Consider the following 21,031-nt stretch of genomic DNA (forward strand, 5'->3'; position numbering starts at 1 on the left):
TAAGTTTGTTTTCTGTTGGTAGAGCCCTTTCCTTGGTGTCAAGTGGGGCTACAATCAACCAGGATTCAAGGAAGGATTCTGTCTGGTTGGGCCGTGGGGACAGGACCCAGGCTCCATCCTCACTGGGGTTGTGGTGGTTATGCAGGCATTTTATGCTAACTGGCCTCAGCTTATTCTTTAGAGTAAATGTGTTAACGTGCCAAAAAGCTAGGTTACACTGATCAAAACGTGCCCTATCAAATTTTATTAATCTGCTACTCTGTCATATGTTGTAACTCCAAAACAAATCGACTGCACAGTCCTCTGTGGAAAATAGATGTGCAAAGTGGGCAGGGAGTGCCACTGTACCTCTTACACCATGCCACTGAAGTGAAGGGAATTCTTCATTTTAACCTCTACTGCTTATTTCTTTAGTGAAACTGTGCTGTGCACTGTGTTCCTGAAGGAGCTGCTCTCTGTCATTGTCCATTGCTTTTCTTCTGCTCTGCATTATGCTGCAGGAGAGCGAGAAGCTGGAACAGCAATAAATCTAAATTTACTCTTTCTTGATGGGCTTTTATTGATCTTTCAGCAACCCTAAAGCCAAAGAATGAAGTGAATATTGCACCCTGAAGACACTGGTGATCAGATAATTAAGATCACTTTCCCTTCTCAAAATGCTTTAAAAAGTAGCTAATGTGTGTGTGAATTGTTTACACTTCAAAATACATAGAATCCTATAGGAGAAGTCTTTATTAGCAGCTGTCCACAATTGATGTGCTGACAGATCCAGACCTAGAATAAATAGATTTTTATCCAAGAGCCACAGGAAAATCTCACCTTATTGTTTCTGTGCAGGTGGAGAGAGAAGAACTGAAGTGTTTGACTCAGAGCAGTGCTGCTCTCAGGAGACAACTGGAGCCAAGGAAAAGAAGCAAGAGGTATTTGTTTACTACTTAAAGGTTTTCATCCGTGAGTCAAAATGAAGGGAAGATCCTACTATTTTTCAGACTATTGGTTGTTTTGACCAAGATGTAGTATAAATTTCACAAATATTTTTTTTCTTTTAAATATTTCCATCTTATTAAAAAAAGTTACATCTCTGTATGGAAACCCATAAGTAAAAACAAGTGACTAAGTTTGCTGATGGATGGGGAGTGAGAAGAGGACAGGAGGCATTATTTGCATGTTTTTCTATTCAGGACTCCTCTGGCGACATTTTGATAGGTACTGTAACTTGCTACAAGCTAGGGGAGAGCTGGCTGGTGGACTTGAGGTGGGAGAAGATCAAGAAAAGTCCTGATGTTATGGAGATAGGCAGTGCTGCACCAGTGGAGGGGTTTCTCCTGTATGGCATTTGTTGGGGTTTGTGGATTCTGCACTTCTGACAAGACTCAGTAAGGCTCAGAAACTGTTTTATGCGGTCTCTTGCAGTAGCTATTGCAGAGGGGTACTTCATTGCTGCTGCTGATATTGAGGTAACCTCCTGGTCAGAAGATGGGGTCCTGTCCCATCCTGCCACTAGCTCATGACTGTTTTGCCGCAGTGTGTTTAGGTAACAGACTGTCAGCGTGCCCTGGCAGTGCTCCTGGTAAGCATGAAGAGAAACCTGCCCACACGTAGCCCACAGCTGCAAGGCTGTCACACAGATTTGAGTCAGGTTAAGAGCACGAGAAAATGATGTGGAAAATAAATACATCACTCAGGTAAGAAATGACTTAATAGGATGCTGCTGATGTCTGTGGGCTTGATTATTCATTTAGATGGGCTATTCTTGGTTTCTTTTTCCCATGATGGATTCAGTCAGGTGTGGTTCGTTTGTTGGCAATTGCAACCACATTTGTCATTGAAACAAACAAAAAAATTAGTACATAAAAAAAGCAGCCAGTTCTACAGCATCCATCTGCATGGACAACCTGTAGGTAATTTTTCAAGTGCAAACACCTGCCATTAACTCACAGCAGATTATTCTAGCTAGGTTTAATGACATGCAGTCCTTGTTAATTACCCCAATTTAAACAATTCCAAACTGGTCTCTTCACTATGTATCATACCAGGAATTGGTGTTGCCTATTTGGAACTGCTCAGCTTTCATAAGCAGAAGTAATTCCCTGGGAAACTATGACACCTGCAAATGTATCTTAGTATTCCGAAATCACACTGCTAAGTCATGCTGGCTAAAGCTAAGCTGCATACCATGTCCCATTCCTACAAAGCTGCTTTCATGCATGTGATTTAGTATCTAGTTACCTTCAAGCGTGCTAATTTCAGGATGGTTCTACCAAAGAACATGCTCTGAATTTGATATATAATCATCTAAAGGTTAAAGCATGTGTAATTTATACACATATGAAACTGGTCTACTTTTAACTCCAAATAGTCATTTGCAGTGCCAAATAAAAATATTTTTTAAATGACAAATTCTTGTCTAGCTACACATATATCAAAATGGGTGAACTGTTTATCCGGCATCCTGATAATCCAGCCTGAATCCTAAGGCTGTAATCAAAAACTGCAGATATGATGATATCCCAGTTGTTTTCTGTCTTATTAGATGAAAATAGCTCTATAAAGTGCATTAGAGATCATAAGATCTTCACTGATTATTTTTGAGTGTTATTTTATGACACTTATTTATGTAAGTTTTTGCTAAAACGTAAGTATGGCCAGAAGTCTGATATTTTTTTTCACTTAAAATCTATGAAAGTTTAATAAAAAATAATTTATTCAAAGCATTTAAGAAGAAAAAACTCCTTCTCCATTAAGGAAAAAATTAGAAGCCTTTTTTTTTTTTTTTTGTACAGAAGTTGCTAAATTAAGACCTTTGTAACTTAAAGAATTTAACGTATTTCTCTAGAGGAGCACCTTTGTGGAATGCACTGGTGGCAATTATTTCATCTGCTGTTAACAGCAGACCTCAAGATCTGTTATTTCTCTTATTTTAAATTTTCTAAAAGGAGAGTTATTTCAGTCAGTATTTATTGTCCTCAAAGAAAAATCAAGTAACATTAATGTAAACATACTGAGTACATAAACATTAACTCAGTCCATTCAAACCTTTTGTACCATGGCACTGAACTTATGGCAACTGTGTAACTTGTACAAAGCATAGCTTGCCAATTACAGAGGTTTCTAAATAATAAATACAGCTCAAAACAAGTGAACATTTCATAAAATAAAACAGTACTAGAAATCAAAAAGCTGCAGTACAGTCAAACAGGAGCTGTTCCTTGGAACCATGTAGATAGAACAGTTCACAATGAAACTCCCTCTAAAAAAATAAAATGTTTTGTTAAGAATGGCTGCCACCTAACATTAGGTAAATCATGCAAAATAGCACAAATTACAGTAGCTGGAAAATGCAAAATAATTTGGTAGAGCCATCTAATCCTTCAGCATCACTGTTCAGCAGAAATCAAGAGGGATTCTCTGTTCCTTCCTTCAGCTTTTTTCTTTTTTCTTCCAGTGTTTGCTTAAATACTTTTTTCAGGGTATTGTAAATGTATGGTCCATCTTCGGAATCAAAGCTTGTCTAATAAAAGGCAGAAATTGAAATTCAATTGTTAAACAGATGTCACATGGCAAAATGCAGAGATGAGCAACATTTAAAAAATCAGTTTTCAGGTTTATTAAAAAACAAACAAACAAATACAAACATGGAGTGCTTTCATTACGGAGTACTTAATGGTAAATAGTTTTGCCTAAACATCAAAACAAACTAATGAAGAAATGTTATGATTATTTTAACAGCTGGCATGTCTGTAGATTTACAAGAGATTAGGAAGCAAAATGATGAACTTTCTTTTTAAATACTTCCACCTGCTGAACTACGATGTAATTTAGAAAGCAATTTAATCTGATGGGAAGAGTCCAAGTAATACAGTCCACTGAAGCCTCTGGTAAGCTACTGCCAGTGCCTTTTTATTCCCATCACTTAAAAATCATCTTTTCCCTCATATGAAGAAGTCCATGAATTGAAAGTGATCCAGAGACAGAAAAAGGAGACGAAAGGACTATGGCTCCAGTGACAGAATGGGGTCTTGTTGAGAATATTCCCTATCTTTTATGTAGGATGGTAACCACAAATTCTGAATGGAGACAGGACAAGTACACCAAGTGTGAAGGGACTATTGTCACTTCTACTGCTCTGCTGATTCATGATTTAAACAAACAAATACGATGCCTTGGACAGTTACTTGCCTTAGTGAAAGCTTTAATAGCACGAACAAGTAAGGCCTCCTCCACATCAGCTGGTAGCGTTTGCAAGTTCACCACACAGTGTAAAATACAAAGGATAGTTTGACACTGTTCCTGGTGGATAAAAGGAACAGCAGCTCATTAGAAGAAATCTTTTCATGAAAAACAGTTAACTTTCAATTTTTATTTATTGCTGTTTAAATACCAGACTGTGCCTTCCTGTATTGAAACCTTCAGGTGTAGGAGGTAAGGAGGGAATTTTCACAAGCTTAAAGAGCTGTTCTATATAATTGTTACAGTCACAATGGAAGAAAATCTTCTCGTGTGTCTCAAAGTGCTCTGGAAATTTCTGGGTGATCAGGCATATCCCCATTCTGATTTTTAAAAGAGATTGAAGGTGCTTTTTGAATGTTTAATTTCCATGTTTAAAGGTCACAAATGAATAGAGTAACAAAACATGCTCAAACAATGCATTGACATATAAAACATCTACCTTTTTCAGTAAGTTAAGTGCATCTTGTGATTCTATGGAATTTTTTGCCAACATGTCAATATCATCTTTGGATATAATAGGCTCTTTCAGTTGCTCTATCCAGGACCACATCAAGCTACAGAGGATGAAAGGATCTCTCTCGGTAGAGATTTTATCCCAAGCTCCATCTCGAGAATTCAGTTCTTTCTTTTAAAAAAAAACAAAAAACAAAAAACAAAAAAAGGAGAGGAAAGGAAAGGAAGAAGAAACTAGAAATGCATAATCTATTTACTTTTGCTAATATTCCTATCAATTGCAACAGTACTAGGCTGCTTACATTCCAACATGAAAAGAAGATTTAATGGTTACAAAAAAGAACTTTTTTTTTCCATGACATCAATGTTGATCAGCAGTAATGCAAATGATTCTTTAAAACAGAAGGATGATGTAAATAGTGCAGCTCAGAATCTCCCTGTTATCTCTCAGAATATATAACACAGCACTGGATTACTACTTCCTGCTGGGAGGATTTGGTTTTGAGAATAAGCAGTTGAAATAAGCAGTTAAGTTTCTACTGAATTACAGGCAGAATCCTCTGATTAGTTCAGAGGAAGCACTGATTAAAAACAACATAACTTTAACTTAAAATCTGTAGCACTTCTATGCTATCAGGAGCTAAGTTAAACCACAGATAACAGCACCAAATTTCATTAGTTAGTGAAATGGATGAACACAACCTGAAAAAATGTTCTAACCTCCTGTTGGGTACTGAAATTTGTAGGTTCTATTCACATATTATTGAACGATTTGACTCCTAACTGACAAATACAATTATTTTCTTAAACAGAGCATAAATCTGTGTCCCAGTGTGCCATTTCAAAGCACGTGGTGGCATTTTTGCCATTCTAACAATTAACCTCGGTGAAATATTCAGAATACGTAACACTGAAATTAAAAATTACCTGCCACATTTCTACCTTCTGCTTCACTTCATCCTCTTCCAGAAATTCATTTATATTTGCAAGTGCTTTTGCTGCCAAAACTCTTCGAGCTTCCAAACTTAATTCTGACTGCAGAACAATGTGTGGAATTGCCTCTGACGGATCTCTGCTACCTTGGCTTTCACATCCAATGGAAAAGTTCACTTTAGAAGAAGAAGAAGAATCAGAGTCCTCAGAGACGTAGACTCGTCTGCTGTACATACGAGTCTCACGTTCTTTTCTATGGCCAACCTCATTGGTGAAATTATGCCTTGGTGTTCCAGACTCCCTGGGATAGTGGAGAGATGCTAGACCTGAAGAAAAAGTTCTGCTGCGTTGTACTTCTTTGGTAGAGTTCCTTCTGTGATAAAGTGAAGATCCGTCTTTTTGCCCATCCAAATTAAACTTAGTCTGACTCCAAATTGTACACGTATTACGCACTAATGCTTCTTTGTTTAAATCCAGCTGTGGCTTTTGTTCATCTGTGGCAGAACTCTCCTCACCACTGTTCTGCTTAAGTTTGTTGCACAGTAATATCTGAGCAGGTACCGTCCATGCCGTTTCTCCTTGCTCTAAGAGGAACTCAGTTCTCCTTAAGTCTGAGTCACTGTAGCTTAGACGCCTCCTCCCGTGAGACAGAGGCTGAAGGCATTCGACGTTCCTCCTTTTGCAAAGAGGATCACATTCATGTGCAAGGGAGAATAGAGAATCCTGCGTGTCACAAGTGGCCGAGTGGGTGTGCGAGGAGTCCGACGTGTCACTGTCCTGCCTGGCGAGGTCTCCATCCAGCTGTGTCGACACCAGCTGGGAGACAGTCTTTTCAATTTCAGCTGAGAGATCTGCTATGTCTAAGAGTTCTGCCTCTACCACTTGTCTGTTTTCAGCCAAGTCTAGCAGCAGCTTGCACACTAGATGAATGAGTTTTGGCACGTGTTTGAGGTGCCTGCTCTCGTAACCATGGAGCAGGTGTCTCTGGCGGGTCAGGTACTGGGACAGCGTCACCCTGTGTGCCTTGGGCTCACAGCAAGCAAATACATTTCTGAGAGGAATCAAAAACTGAGTGAATTCTCTGATGCACAGTAACTGCCCTCTAGTCTGAATAGAATTAGGCCTTTTTGCTCTGACAAAAAGAATGGCTTGATCAGCAGTCATTCTTGTTGCAAAAACTAAGTAGCAAGCTACTAGAACACCTGGAACACAGAAACATAAGCATTGGTTCAAGAATTTTCAAACTAAAACAATTATTCAGAAGAACTATGGGATGAAAATGAATATAGGTGAAGATACAAGCTTTGTGCCCACTATTATATGATGCTGTGGGGTTAGTTGCTTTTGTTGGACCACAAGACAGTAAATCCATTCTCACTACACTTTCAGTGAGAGCAGTGGAGGCTTCTACGGGAAGAACTTATGCAAATGGGTCTTTAGAAAGCGAGGAGTAAATGAAATTTTAGGTGACTTTTTTTGCCACCAAAAGGAAACTGTCCCATTGAATGCAGCAGGGAATTACTGCTCTCAAATTAAAAAAAAATAAATCTAACCTTGCAAGTTGCTGTTTTTACACACTAAAACTGATCTCTTCCAGCTACTAACAGATCATTTTCACAGATTTGTTTAATATTTTAATTACTTTAGAGATCTTGTAAAGATATATAAAGACTTTAGAGAACTTGCAGTGAATTTAAATTATTAATAATTTATGAACAGAGAATGTTTTGCATCTTCAGAAAGGCAGTTCTGGTGCAGCAGAACAACATACCTGTCCGTCCAAGTCCCGCATGACAGTGAACAGCCACTCTGCCTTCCTGCAGCGCAAAAGCCATGACTTTTACCATATCAAGTATAGTAGTAAGAGATGCCACTCCATAATCCTTCCATCCAAAATTATAAAAATAAACTAAAACAAAAAGAGAATGAGTTATTTGCTTTAGTGAAAGTGAAGTTTTCGGTACTGTATGCAGAGGAGAGATGACTAATAATAAATTATATTAAGAAAATTGTATAAAGATTCTTGGGGGAATCTGACTACATACTGTTTACAAGAGATTGTTTTCCTATTTCAGAGTACTCTTCCTATTGCAATTTGATAAATGCATGAAGCTAGCACTGGACTGTCAAACTCGAGTTCAGCTGGAATGCAAAAAATTTAACAAAACTGAATGATTCATACAAAAATTACTGAGCTATCTAGAAGTAAAGCATCATTTTCCCTTTGGAAATTAAAGCACTACTTCAGTCAAAAGCTTTTTCTTATACAGAGGCGCATTTACGCATGTCATCACATGGAAACACAAAAAATACTGTCATTACAAATGGCTTCTAATGAAATGTCCCAGAATTTGAAACACCATTAACATATTAGATATTTGGGAACTGAGAAGAAAAAATTAACCAGCTGTTGTCCCTTCTTTCTTCTAAGCACTAGGTATAGAGTTGTGGATAATTCACCATGGATTATATTTGCCAAGCTTTATAATAGAATCATAGAATGGCCCAGGTTGAAAAGGACCTCAATGATCATCTAGTTTCAACCCCTCTGCCATGGGCAGGTTTGCCAACCACCAGACCAGGCTGCCCAGAGCCACATCCAGCCTGGCTTTGATGCTTACACCCTAACTTGTGCAACATTTCTTACATAGTTATTTAAGACATGCAAATTCAAGTAAAAATATCTGGAGCTGAAATGAATAATGAATGAGGCCCAGCAGCAGGAGCGCACGTACTGCCAGCCTCCATGAACGCCTCAGGAAGGTAGGTGAAGCCACTTTCTTGCTCCAGAGGATTCCCACAGCTCGCGTGCTCTCCAGGACGCTGCAGGTTAATTATGGTTTTTATGCCACATCTAAGGAAAGAAGAGATGAAATACGTGTTTATGCCTAGTGGAGAATAAGGACCTTTACCAACAATCCAAATATAGGTTGAAAGAGAAAACAGACTGGGAATTCTATTAGTAATATGTACAATAAATAATGGGTAAATTTTCTTACCTTTCAAACTGTTCAATGATGTTGTACTTTTCAATTAATTCTGTTGAGGGTCGAGCCATAGCCAGTATGTTATCTGTTATCCTGAGGAATTAAAAAAATAATGATATTTACTATTTTTACATTAATAAGGAGAATAATTATGTTAATTCCTGGGAATTAATTTGCCAAGATAAGGCTGCTGTGTTATTTTCATTATGACGTGCTGCTGATGTACTAGAAATTCTTTTTCAAAAATCTCTTATCATACAGTGTTAGTGATGAATCCTGTTAAGCGGATACAGATATTACACATCAAAAAACCTTTACTGGAATTGTTTGAATGCCAGTCCAATTAACATAGTAAAACATTCCTTTGAATGGAAATCTGAGCTGCTCCCTGCTTGGCCCTTTAAGGCTTTTATGCTTCTGCACAGCATTCACTGTTAGAAGATCAGTAAGAATGTGAAGGTGTGCTTCATGTCAGTATTGCCCTATATGAATATGCTTCTTTCAAACATATTTAATCTCCAATAAATTTTTTACCTCACTTGAAATTCCATTACGAACACATTCTAACTCCTTTGAATTTAAATCTCAGTGAAAACTCTCGGTAGTGCAGGATATTTTTATTAGAATTCATGTCCGTTTACTTTGACTTCTCTTTTTATATATATAAAAGCTCCAGTTACATTTGACAGTAAATGCTGCATACTACCAAGAAGAGTAGAGCCCCTTAATAGCTTGCTCCTGGTCACTCCATCGAGCCGGATTCTCATACTTGCACGCACGACCCCCGCATGCCATCGAGCACTGCATGTGCCCAGGGATGACGTGGCGAAGGCGCTCCCCCACTTTTGTGTATTTTGCTGTCGGCCGCCTTGAACTTCCTGTAACAGAGGCAAAAACCCCCTTAATAAGAGCCTCGTGAATTCATCTCCACCCTACAAGTATTTGTTCAACCTTAAATGATAAAGTTACAAAGAGCATAAATATACAGTTTATGTTTACAACTCATTTTTCAAGGCAGACTCGTAAGGATTCTGAGGAAAAAACCCATTTGCTTGCATTACTAAAGCTGGTGTTTGTCACAGCAAATGTGTTCTTTTCCTGATGAAGCTATCAGCGTGCAATACCCCGTGCAGGGGAACAACTGACAGTCACCTGAAATCAGAAAGAGCCACATATGTGTGGCAGGTGTATGGAGGTGTGCTTCTATTTTATGTTACAATGAAAAGCATGCATTAATCTTCAGATAAGAAATCGATGAGCAAAATATCAAACACAGGAAAAAAAATACTATTTTACGCATGTATATATAAAATACGATCAACAGAACAGAAGTGTATGAATTTGTTAACAGAGCCAACAACAACAACAGAACTGCCAACAGTCTTAACGAGAACTACTTTACTTTTTTTCTCAGGAAAAGTTGCATCCAGCTCCTCGGGGCTCAGCGACGATATTGCCACCATCACCCGGTGCGTCGATGATGAGAGGACCTCTACAACTGAGCTCCGGCGCCTCTGGATGATGCGAAGAAGGGGATCGGAGGAAGAATGCCTCCGACCCTGGAAAAAGTTGCTAAAAATACTCACTGCTGAGCGCCGCCGCGGTGAGCCCTGCATGATGACCAGCCCCAGTGACAGCCCAGCGCGGCTGCCGAGCAGGCACGGGTCTGAAAGCCAAGTTGCTCAGCGCTGAAGTTGCAGCGAGATGCGCATCCCTCCGTCTGCTGGAGCAGCTAGTCAGCATGGGCTGAGCTGTCTCCATAGTGACAAACAATGAGGGCTCTGCTGCCAGCCAGCCCCGTGGCAGTGACATTCTATATGAATTGATTCTGTTTGGGACAAAGTGTTCCGCTGCTGATGAAAATAGTTGCATTTCAAGTAGATAATTTTGAAAATGGACTGGGAACAACCAAAACATTTTTCCATAAACAATGTGAGTATTTTAGTTAGTTGTAAATAACATACATTCAGAACTCAGGCACAAAATAGTATATTCAAGAGAACAATCAAAATGTATTTGGAGGCTCTGCTTCCTGAGAAATCTGTAAGTACATTATACACCCCCACCTCCTGGTTTTACATTCCACAACCACCTCTCTCCCTCCGCTGAGCTGCTGCAAAATGCATCATTAGCTCTGTAATAATTGGGATTAGTGTGCTCCTACTGAAATGGCTCATTGCATGATGAATTGTAGACTGTTCACTCTGGACCATTCATATCTTCTAACAAACACAATTTGTTACTCAAAACAAAAGGCTTATTTTTTTTCAGGGCACAGCTCTTTTATTAACCAGAGCTGTTAGCCCTACAGAGTGAGATAAAGCAGATTATAGGGAGGAGAAGATGCATCAGTTGAGTGTTTTAGGCTTTTGAAGGTAGATATTAGGTGGCAAATTGCCTCCCACTTTGCTGCCAGCGTGCTAAGAAGGAGAATGAGCTGGCCAGGAAGATTACTGCGTTTTCAAAAGCACAACATTCTCAAGCAACTTATGTGGAGAATGGATTACAGAAATGTGGTTGTGGGTTTTTTTTAAAGTCATCCAATTGTCTGAGTGTTAAAGGGGAGAGAGCAGAGAGATGAGGAAAACTCACCATAGCTTTGGTCAATTAACAAAATCGCACTGTGTTTTCGTTAGGATGTATACTGTACGTTCAGTCTGATTTTTCCTTTTGTGTTATGGAAACATAACCCTTAAAGAGGAAATGTATATGAGAAAGCTCTTTTCTGATACAAAATCATGAAGCAAAAATCTGCCGTTTCTTCCAGGTACTGAATAGGGACTGAATATTGAACACTGCAGCCCCACTCTTAAGACACAGTAAGGATTTCTGTAGAAACCAGGCATCTGGAAACATCTGTGGTGATGTCGTATGTGAAAAGGAGAACGTTAAAGCTCAAAGATCTGACTACCCTAATGAAGCTGATATAAGAAGATTGGGAAATACTTAAATATGCTTTTATTCTGGGTGTCAGGTTGAAGAGAAGGGAAGGAGATGAAAAAGGTTCTTCAAGTGCTGCTTATGTCCAGCAAACAAACAAACAAAAAATGCTTTTGAGTTAATCACATTCTTTCTCACATTTAATTCTTAACTCTTTTTCTTCCCAGAATCTTTTCTCCTGTATATATCAAGTGATAATGGAGCCAGAGATGAGCAAGTGAAAATGCTGCATACCATTATTTTTCCACTTAATGTAGCATGATTTGCAAGTACTCACCCAGAAACTTTCAATATTGGAAAGGGTTTTTTTGTTGAAGGTTTTTTGTGCCTTCAGAGAGCTAGGCAGCTTCTGAACATGGAACCATCTCTTTAAGCAAGAGACTTGGCAAATTGAAAGTTACTGAAAAGTTTGACATCTCAACACATCGTGGCAATGAGAAGTCACACAGTTTGTTTTTGTTACAGACATTTTATGCTTAAAATTTGGGAATAATGTCCATTTTTCCCCTATGGAAAATTGCTTCTTTTTCAGAATTTATTTAAGCTGTTTATATGAATAGCATAAGTGAGAAAATCATTACCTGAACTCATATTTGCAAGATACACACTGCTCTCTAGCAACGAAGAGTATGGTAGTTCATTTTGCAGCAAAACTCCTGCAGCCATCGCAGTACCTGTGGAAACAGTAGTATGTTTGCTGTCACTCTACAAGCTCAAAAATGCAAAATAAAGCTGAATTAAAGCTCAGTACCTGGCACCTGATTAAAAGGCGTCCAAGGGATAAGATCTGGGCATTCGGGCATAGACCATTACTTTCTTTTTGGTGTGCAATCTTAAAATTCACCAGTTCTGCTATCTGTCCTAGCAATAAGAAGTCACCTGTGTATTTCCAGCTCCAGAGTCTGGCTGATGATGTACCTTACAGTTGTGTTTTATATGCACAGGAGCCACTCACCTAAGAAACCTGTACAGCCATCTCAATTTTCTCAAATTCTTAAAAGTAAACATACAGCTATAAATCTTGAACTGGAAGCTTCCAAGGGGCAGTTCCAGCAAAACCAGTGATGATAGCACTACTTCCAGATCATACAATTTATAATTTTAGTCCAAACAGACTATGTGTAAGGTACGTGCCTTCTCTGCTCTCTTTCCTCCATTCTGTTTTAGTAAGCTGGCAAGTTTGAAATCACGTATATGAAGGTTCTCCTCTAATAAGAAAACAGAACACAAGACTGTCTAAGCAGAAAGCATGTTTTCCTATAATACAAAGCAAGCTGAAGAAATTTATCTGGAAAACAGATAATACAAGGAAAGCTGTCAGTGAGAACTTATTAATCAGTCACTGTGATGTTTAAGTAAAACAACTTCATGGCTCCTGAGTGCACATCTTTACTTCTCTTATCTCAATAGTAAAATAGTTGCAAATACAGTACTAAAAAAAAGCATGTCCATGCTGTAACTATTGAAACTCTTCTAAATAAACTTCAGTCCCAAATTCTGCAAAAATACTAAGATTCAGTGCCACAGTGTTCTAAGAGACAGGTTTACTACAATCATGATAATGAGGATTATTACGTGGTAAACAGTCCAGTGCTGTGTTGAGGTATTAACTGCTTGTCATTCATTCTGCATGAATATTATCTATATAATATGTTAACTATAATTCTGAGTAATTGCTTTAGGTAAATAATTGAATCAATTCACATGAAATTTCATTTACAGATACTGTATTATCTAACACATACTAATATTGAAACTGTTCTTCTATAAACAGTGTTTATGGACTTTATTCCACATCAGTGTCACCGAGTACAGCTCTGTCCCTCCCAGATGCTTACGGTGGGAACAGCATGCACGTACACACAAGCAACCCATTAATATCTGCTGCATCAGTGGTCTCAAAGAGATGAGAATTGCATTTGTCTGTGAAAGCCAAGGGGTCTTTTGAAAGTTCATTGATGCTAAGCAAGACATTCCTTATGTAAATATGTATATTGTGAAGAATGTTCATTAAGATGAGTCTTAATGTAGAATAGAGACACACATTTTCTACTCAGCTGCTTGACCATCTGACTGCACTTTACAAGTCCATCCCATAATAAACAGGCAGGAATACATGCTTGTACTTGCATTCTGAGAAGCTCTAGTATCTCTGTGTTTTTTTCTCCAGTGGCTTTTGAAATCAGTAAGGGATGATTTTCACAGTCAGAGGAAACTGCAGCTCAAGAAATCACTATTTTATCCCCAGAAGTTCCATTTAGTGTTAATACAGTTGAACTGCAATAAATAAATAAATAAATAAATAAAGTTTTTATTTCTCAGAAAAATCTTGATAGCTTCTCCAGGCAGCATTTGAACATGTCAGCTCTCATCACACAGGCAGCAGGAGCACCAGCAGTCACACCACTCAAGACCAAAGGGTAAAAGCTGTGTTTTGAGATAGTAAGTACTAATTTGGTGTTGCTGTTACTGCAGAGATGCATTACATTCCTGCACTGATAAAAAGTGTTGAGAGCTAGAATAGTGTTTGGGTCAAAGGAACAACTCTGCTTTTCCAATGTACTGCATATTCTTAGTTTTAAAAGGTCCTCTTCAGCATTCTGTTCATCAGTTAGCACCTGGTAGACGCTAGAGAAAATCAAGCCTCAGATGTTATTCCAGGTCATGTTCCTTATGAGCTCTCCGAGGGAGCTGAGTCACGTGCCTTGTGACAGTCATGACACCACCTTAATCAGATCTGCTCTGTGCCATGCTTTTCTATTGCCATGACAGCAAAGAGGCTGCTCTTTTAATCCTGGTATCACAACTTAAGAAATGGAACAGTGTCTTAGGTGATTGATGTTCCATCTCTTTACCGTGGGAAGCAATGTCGTTACGCTTGCACAAACAACACAGGTAATGAAACGGGAGTAAAAATAACATCTGTGGTGCTGGCTGACTGAAACAAATGGCAGAACCACAGTGCCCAGGGAAATGGGGGACTGTTGGAGCCAGACACCAAGCACTGAGGGGATATTCCAGCAGGCCCCTTAAAGGCATGCATTCTGCAGTTGCTTTGGTGTTTCTCTGTGTACCTTGGAGGGCTTTTCCCCATTTCTGTGCAAACCAGTTCCTAGCAGAAAGGATGTCTCAGATTTTCTTGCCGATTCACTTATTGCATTTGGTAACAGATGACAGCTGTCACATCCAACTTGCTGTGTCATATAATCAGAGGTGGATTTCTGTCAGAGAAAATTGCACAAGCACACTGTGCTTCCTTAGGTGAGATCAGTCTGTGCTCCCACTTAGTTTCTAAGGGGTGATGCAGCCTCTAGAATAAAAGAACCCTTAGTGAAGGAACAGGTTAAGCAGCAAAAAGCCATGCAGCAGGTAGGACAAGTGAAAGACGGGGGCCTGCAACTGACTGGTGGGCAGCTGCCCAGAAAGGACGAAAGAAAAATCACATCACTTACTCCACAGCCCAAAACTGGCTGAGATGTTATTCTGCCCTGCATACCGGATGAGCATTTCCTATGATTGCAGGATCTGGAAATCAGTGTTTTCCAGTTGCTGGGCTGAATTTTTGCTTCAGAATGGACTGAGAGAAGGAAATAATGTCTGATGTTTTAGCAGCCACAAAACAAGCCCCAGAGTGCTAGGATTCCCACTATATCTTAGCAATTAATATGGTTGTTTAACAGATGCAGTTACTGTCTTCAGAACATGCTTTCAAACAGGAGAGTTTGCGTTCCAAACTGGAATGATTCAAGTGGTGGCAGTGCAGCTGCCTCCCCACATTTCTGTGGAGCTGTTTACTAACAGTGAGGACCCATTTCTCCAGATTTGTATGAATTTGGTAACCTAGAATATGACAGCAGACCACACATTGAAAAGACTGATTTCATGTATTATCATGAAAAATCTGGGATAATCTTTCCATTGTAAATACATTGCATTCATACAAGAGAGGCAAATGCTGGTGCTTATGCCTGTCATATAAAATGTGGAGATCACTTGTAGTATTTTGCTTTTAAAGTGAGTTGTTCTCCCTCCTGTAGCATTCACGGACAAGGAACAAGCAAATGGGCAACCTGCTAAAGGAACACGGTCAATGCAACTGCAGGTAGGGGCCACACTAGGTTAGCACCTAAGCCCACAGGTAACATTTACTCCATGGCCTGGTTCTGCAAGTACTTATCTTCTTGAATGGCTTTGCTCCTGAGAGCAGTCCCACAGAAGTCAAGAGGATATCTGTCTAAATATCAGATTATATGGGATAAAGTTTCATTGCCTGAACGCAAAGTTCCAAAAACTGCACTAATTAAGATGTTTAGAAATTAAAGACCACTCAGTTAACAAGACAAAGCAAAAATGTGATCACGTGAGGACTGTTTATAATTAATGACAAGGTTAAGGGCTTGATTGTTATGAATGGTGAAACAAAATCAAAAGCACTACCTAGGAGCTACATCAGCAATTGGAAAAGGCAAATAAACACACTACAGGATAGTATTAATTTGAACGCATCTTCATACCGTTCAGAGGTTTATGATTTATACAGCAGAACAGTATTGCAGCTGTTGTAGAACTGCTCTGATTTCACACAGCCAGAACTGATTTGTTACTTCCATAAGTGAGTGGTAACTTAACCCTTAGGAAAAAAAATTCAGCATTTGTTTTAATTTAAGGTGAATGTCATTTAATCATTACACATTGTACTTAGAGGACTATAACTGCTTTCACATACAAAAGAGACAAAAGAATTTAATTCATTAGAAAGTTACGTAGGTGCTGGTCTGGTGATTCACTATTTGCTATTAATAGCTTTTTTTACATGAACAGCAACGGAAAATGGGCAGGTCTATCAACTGACTGGATTCATCTCATTGAGTCACGTCAGCTTTCGGTGCCAACGCAACAGTTAACAGAAGTTGTCTTAACCTGCCTTGCACAGGCTAGCAACCAGTAATTACTACTGAGAAGTACAAGAGGGGTGAAAATGAATAAAGGAACTGCTCTACAAACAACACGAGTGACTCCGATATTCCTGATCGTGAATATCACGTTTACTGTGACAGATTTTTGTATGTAAGACTACATACAAAAGAATGGAATACCTTCAGTGCTGCTGAATGCTACTGAAGGAATTCGAAAGTGGAAAAGATCTAAAATGGAACTCTACAAGGTAAAGGGGTTACACCTCAAGTAGTCAAAAACGTAGTAAATTTAAGTGAGTCTTCAAACAGAAGTGCAGGAATTTCAGTCTAACATCTTACCTGTGACCCTGCAAAAAGAGTGAGTGAATGCTGATCCCTTCATGGCTGCAGTACCATCCCCAGAAATGTGCTGTAGGGAAATCCCGTTTACAGAAGAGATGCTGAATTATGTTGCTGCAGTGTTTCCTGTAGTTAATTGGATTCACGGTGGTAATCTGGGAGGAGCCAATAACTATCTTTTCTTAACTTAATACTGTATGAGGAATGCCTTGTGGGCTATGCAGATAATCATCTCATGAACTGCTTTCTGTGTCTGCCTAGATTTCAGAGGGATTGAGGCAAAGAGGCCACGCCAAGCTCTTCAAACAACAGAGCCCTCCACACCACCCTGCTCTGTCCATTCCATCCACCTCCTTTTGCTATCAGCCACCAGAAGTGTGGGTCTGCATGCACCAGCCAAGTGAGCACAGCTACAAACGCACCACATCAACTGCAGTTCAACTTAAAGCTTGAAAAGAAAATCAGATTCATGTCTCATTCTTCCTATCTGTGGAACATTTTTTTTCATTTTTCATCCAGTATAGCAAAAACTGTCATTAAAGCATATATACTGAGTGCAAATTCTCTGCCATTAACATCCCAAAAGCATAGCAAAAAGAAGTTATTCTGAATGCAAAGGATGTGATCTGCTAAAGAAAACAAAGACTTGATTTAAATAATACAAGCTAGACTAAACTAATAAAACAAGCTAAATGAGATTTGATGTTCTATTTCACCAAATCAATTACAGTATTATCTGACAAGAAAACAGATTTCATCCATTTCCACAGCTTCCCTACGTGTCTTATTAAAAAGAAATTAAAAAAAAAAAAACAAGACACAAACAAGCTAGCATTAATTAAGTGCTTACTCACTGCTCATCATTAATACCTCCCAATTACTTAGAGGGAAAAAAAAGTATGTGTGCAAGCTTCTGTAGATGGGGATGTGTTTTTTATTTAAACAAGCTACAGGAGACAACGTGAGGCTGATGCCAACATATGTGTTAATGTTATGTCTTAATTCCAAACGTGTTGTCTCAGATAAACACCTGCCTTGCTGTCAGGAGGGAGATGGAGCACACAGAACACCCGGTTACAGTAATTTTCAGAAATAATGATATAGCGAGTTGTCACCGTTATTGTTGTATGGTAATAAAGGAAAGAAGAACAATGCAACTACTTGAAAAAAGGACTAAGTAGTCCTTAACATTACACTTTTTTGTACTGATGTTGCAGGGACAAAAAAGAAATCATGGGCATGAACTCAACTGCAGCTGATCATTTTAGTAAATAGCTGACATCATACATATACACACATATCAGGCCATCTGTGCAAAAAAGTCTTAATTGAAAATGGGGCTTAAAGAGTCTGAGGCCTGGTGGACCCTGGGCAGCAACCAAAGCACATCACTGCCTCCGAGGCAGAACGCAGCGCTGAGCTCCTACAAATTAAATGCCTTTGGTAGGAACCCGCGCTGAAATTTGGTAAAGCATTTGGTAGGAGGAAGTGAGCAGATTTGTCAGCGGATGAAAGAACAGAAAGACGCTTAGATAATTAAGAAACATTAACTAAATGGAATTCTTAATAGAAGTGTAGCCTTTTTTGGAAAGTTCTAAATGTTTACACTGATTATACAACAGCAGCATTCACTTACTTGACTCTGGAGGAAGGTTTGTTTTTGGATGGTTTCAATGTTTGGTGCAGCAGCCTGCTGCTCTGCTGCATCTGTAGCTATTAGTGAGTTACTGCCTCTCATTCCTTGCACTTGTACTCTTCAGAAGGAATGGCAGCTCATTCAGCTGAACAACTGATTTTTTCCCAGAGGTCTGAAAAGCTGAGCTAGTTCCAGGAATGGGTACCAAACATGTTTGTTCCAACAGGCTTTGTCATTGCATTGTTGTCAAGATGAGGCTTTGTGCTAGGGATGACTTTTTGGGGGAGTCAGCCATTAGGCTGAAATAATCTGCCATTTTCAAAGAAAGAGTGCTCAGAGTAGGTGGGAAGCTGGTGACTAAACTAACAATCTTTCTCTCTAAGTTTGGCATTTTCCTATTTAAACAAAAGAAGAAACCCATGTCCTCTGGAAAATTCTACTGAACTGTGATGGCCACTGAAAGACATTAACAGGCTTTTCAGGTAAGTAGAGCAGGGTCACCAGGCTGCGGGCGGCTCACTCCTCCAACATCACATCGGCTGCCTCCCAGCAGCTCTGCAGTGTGATAAGCAGAGGCACCTGTCCCATGTCCTTAGGTAGAACTGCATCGGATTAGGCAGGCAGTGAAGTTATTGTCTCACAGTGAACCGAATGCAACTGAAATATCTGACCATCATTTAGACTGTACTGTTCTCATTGCTACACAAGAGCACCAAATAGTTCTAAAACCTTCAAGTTTACTAAAGCTTATCTTTCTTTATGGTTGATTAGAATTTAACACAAGCAGCGTATTTAGATTCCTAGCTGGCTTGGAACATCTCCAGCTTCATCTTTTGCTTTTTACTCTTCTTATAGTTTGGGTAATGAAAATCAATTAATGTTGCTTCATTTTCAGCTTGCGTGAAAACACTGCAGGGAATGCTTTAGTTTTGTGTTTTTCAAAAACAGTATAAAATTTTATTAAAGACTTTTTACAGGCTTAGCTATCACACTGTAAATTGATCATAATGCACCTCTACACCAGCACTGTTACTCTTGTGGGACACATACACGTGTAGATGCTTCATGAGATCCCAGAGCAACAGCCCATTGAGGAGCCCCAGCCTCATTTGTCATCTGTACTTCCTACATTCATTCCTTTCCTCTTTTGTTCCACTGTGGGATAAAACTGACGAGATGGAATACACCAGCAGTGAAATGTTAGGAAAAGGCAGAACTGAAGATTTCAGTTCAAGAGCATTCTAAAACTGACAAATTGCATCACGCATTACTTACAGATCATTCAGTACGCTCACAATGCAACTGGTGACCACCAGCTATGGAAACAGGCTGCAAGCACTTGTTCAAACACAGGCTTTGAAATTAAAGAAAAACTGCAATTTCAAGGAAATACAGGTTAAAAAGGGAGAGGAGAGCTGCCACTGGGCTACAGCAACCCACTTCAGCTCTGCTTTGTGAGACAGCTCGTTTTCTGACCACGGAGCACTGTGGCAAAGCCCTCATTCAGTCGCTGCCTGTTTTGGGTTAGCAGCTCCGTCTCTGAAACACCAAATGTTGGGTTGTTGGAAAACAACAAAATTAGGAAATTAATTCCTTCCCTCATACAACTTCTGAAGAGCCATCACAGGCTTTGCCAGTTTGTGCCGACCTTTCCAAAAGCACTGCTTAGTGTATGCATGACATCTAGCAAACACTGGCCCTGCAGCAGAACAGCTATGGAGGAAACACTCAACAAAGCTCAGCTGCTCAAAAACAGCACATAAGGTGGCAAAGAGGAACTGATGAGGAAATGAAAGAGATGGGAGGGTCGGTAGTCCTTTTAAAAATGCACCTAAGGAACAAAATGGTTGAGCTTTGCTGTGTTGGGACTGCTTGAGTGAAGAAGCAGAGCAAGTCAGCAAACCGAACAGGGAGCGTCAGGGAGCAGGAGGGCCACAGCCGCTCATGAGGGCTTTGCTGGCTCTCGTGATGAAATTCAGGCCAGGAAGCGCTCCAGTGGAGAGAAACTGAAGGAGCAGGTACGATTTTATGTAATTTACAGCAACAGTGAGCTATCCAAAACCAGGAGCAAAGTCGGTTACAAGTTCTTCTGACAAACAAGCACAGCCAACATTCGGGCACCGCCGTTCCCGTTCTCTGCGGTGCGAACGTGGCGTTGCACAGCAGCCCGGCGCTGTGCGAGGCGGGGCAGCAGCACCGCAATCCCGCGCCGCGTCTTCCCGCGCCATTCGGCGGCTGTCCCGTCCGCTCCCGGCTCCCTCACAAACCGCGCTCGGAGCCGTCCCCGTGTTTTTGATGGAGACCTGAAGGCACGCCGTTAGGGTCAGCCCGTGCTGCTTCTCTGTCAGACCTAATTAGAGGATTACACCGCTAATTATAGCTCTGGAGCGCTGTTCTTACAGCACGGCCCCGAGGACCGCCTCCGCCGCTCGCTTTGCCTTTGTTTCATCGCACATGTGGCTCTGTGTATGTTTTATTACACAAACCGCCCATGACAAGAACAGAGGGACGGATGATTCAAGCAACACGTCACTGCAAACGCCGGCATCAGCGCTGCGCGCGTCCTTTCGGGCTCCATTACCCAACGGATACCCTAC

General features: G+C 40.0%; 1 protein-coding gene and 1 long non-coding RNA gene across 7 annotated transcripts; one reads left to right on the plus strand and one right to left on the minus strand.

Moving 5' to 3' along the window:
• Positions 1 to 2,941: 2,941 nt before the first annotated feature.
• PTPDC1 (protein tyrosine phosphatase domain containing 1) lies at positions 2,942 to 12,814 on the minus strand. Of its 6 annotated transcripts, none has more exons than XM_010718460.3 (10): positions 12,125 to 12,214; positions 10,006 to 10,117; positions 9,310 to 9,481; positions 8,616 to 8,696; positions 8,352 to 8,470; positions 7,388 to 7,525; positions 5,611 to 6,818; positions 4,670 to 4,855; positions 4,180 to 4,290; positions 2,942 to 3,511 (listed from the first exon to the last, which is right to left on the minus strand). In XM_010718460.3, the coding sequence occupies exons 2-10, from the start codon at positions 10,064 to 10,066 to the stop codon at positions 3,395 to 3,397; spliced, it is 2,193 nt and encodes a 730-aa protein (XP_010716762.1). In that variant the 5' UTR covers positions 10,067 to 10,117; positions 12,125 to 12,214; the 3' UTR covers positions 2,942 to 3,394. The 6 variants fall into 6 exon arrangements, with proteins under 6 accessions (XP_010716762.1, XP_010716761.1, XP_019475602.1 ...); XM_010718459.3 differs by having other exon boundaries at positions 10,006 to 10,162; positions 12,125 to 12,142; XM_019620057.2 differs by lacking the exon at positions 12,125 to 12,214 and adding an exon at positions 10,190 to 10,308.
• Positions 12,815 to 13,816: 1,002 nt separating this feature from the next.
• Positions 13,817 to 18,785, plus strand: LOC116217165. Its single transcript, XR_004161293.1, has 3 exons — positions 13,817 to 13,985; positions 15,581 to 15,645; positions 17,060 to 18,785. It is a non-coding gene; the product is annotated as an uncharacterized LOC116217165 (long non-coding RNA).
• The last annotated feature ends 2,246 nt before the right edge of the window (positions 18,786 to 21,031 follow it).

The sequence above is a fragment of the Meleagris gallopavo genome, chromosome 14 (genome assembly GCF_000146605.3).
Source record: "Meleagris gallopavo isolate NT-WF06-2002-E0010 breed Aviagen turkey brand Nicholas breeding stock chromosome 14, Turkey_5.1, whole genome shotgun sequence".
Lineage (NCBI taxonomy): Eukaryota > Metazoa > Chordata > Aves > Galliformes > Phasianidae > Meleagris > Meleagris gallopavo.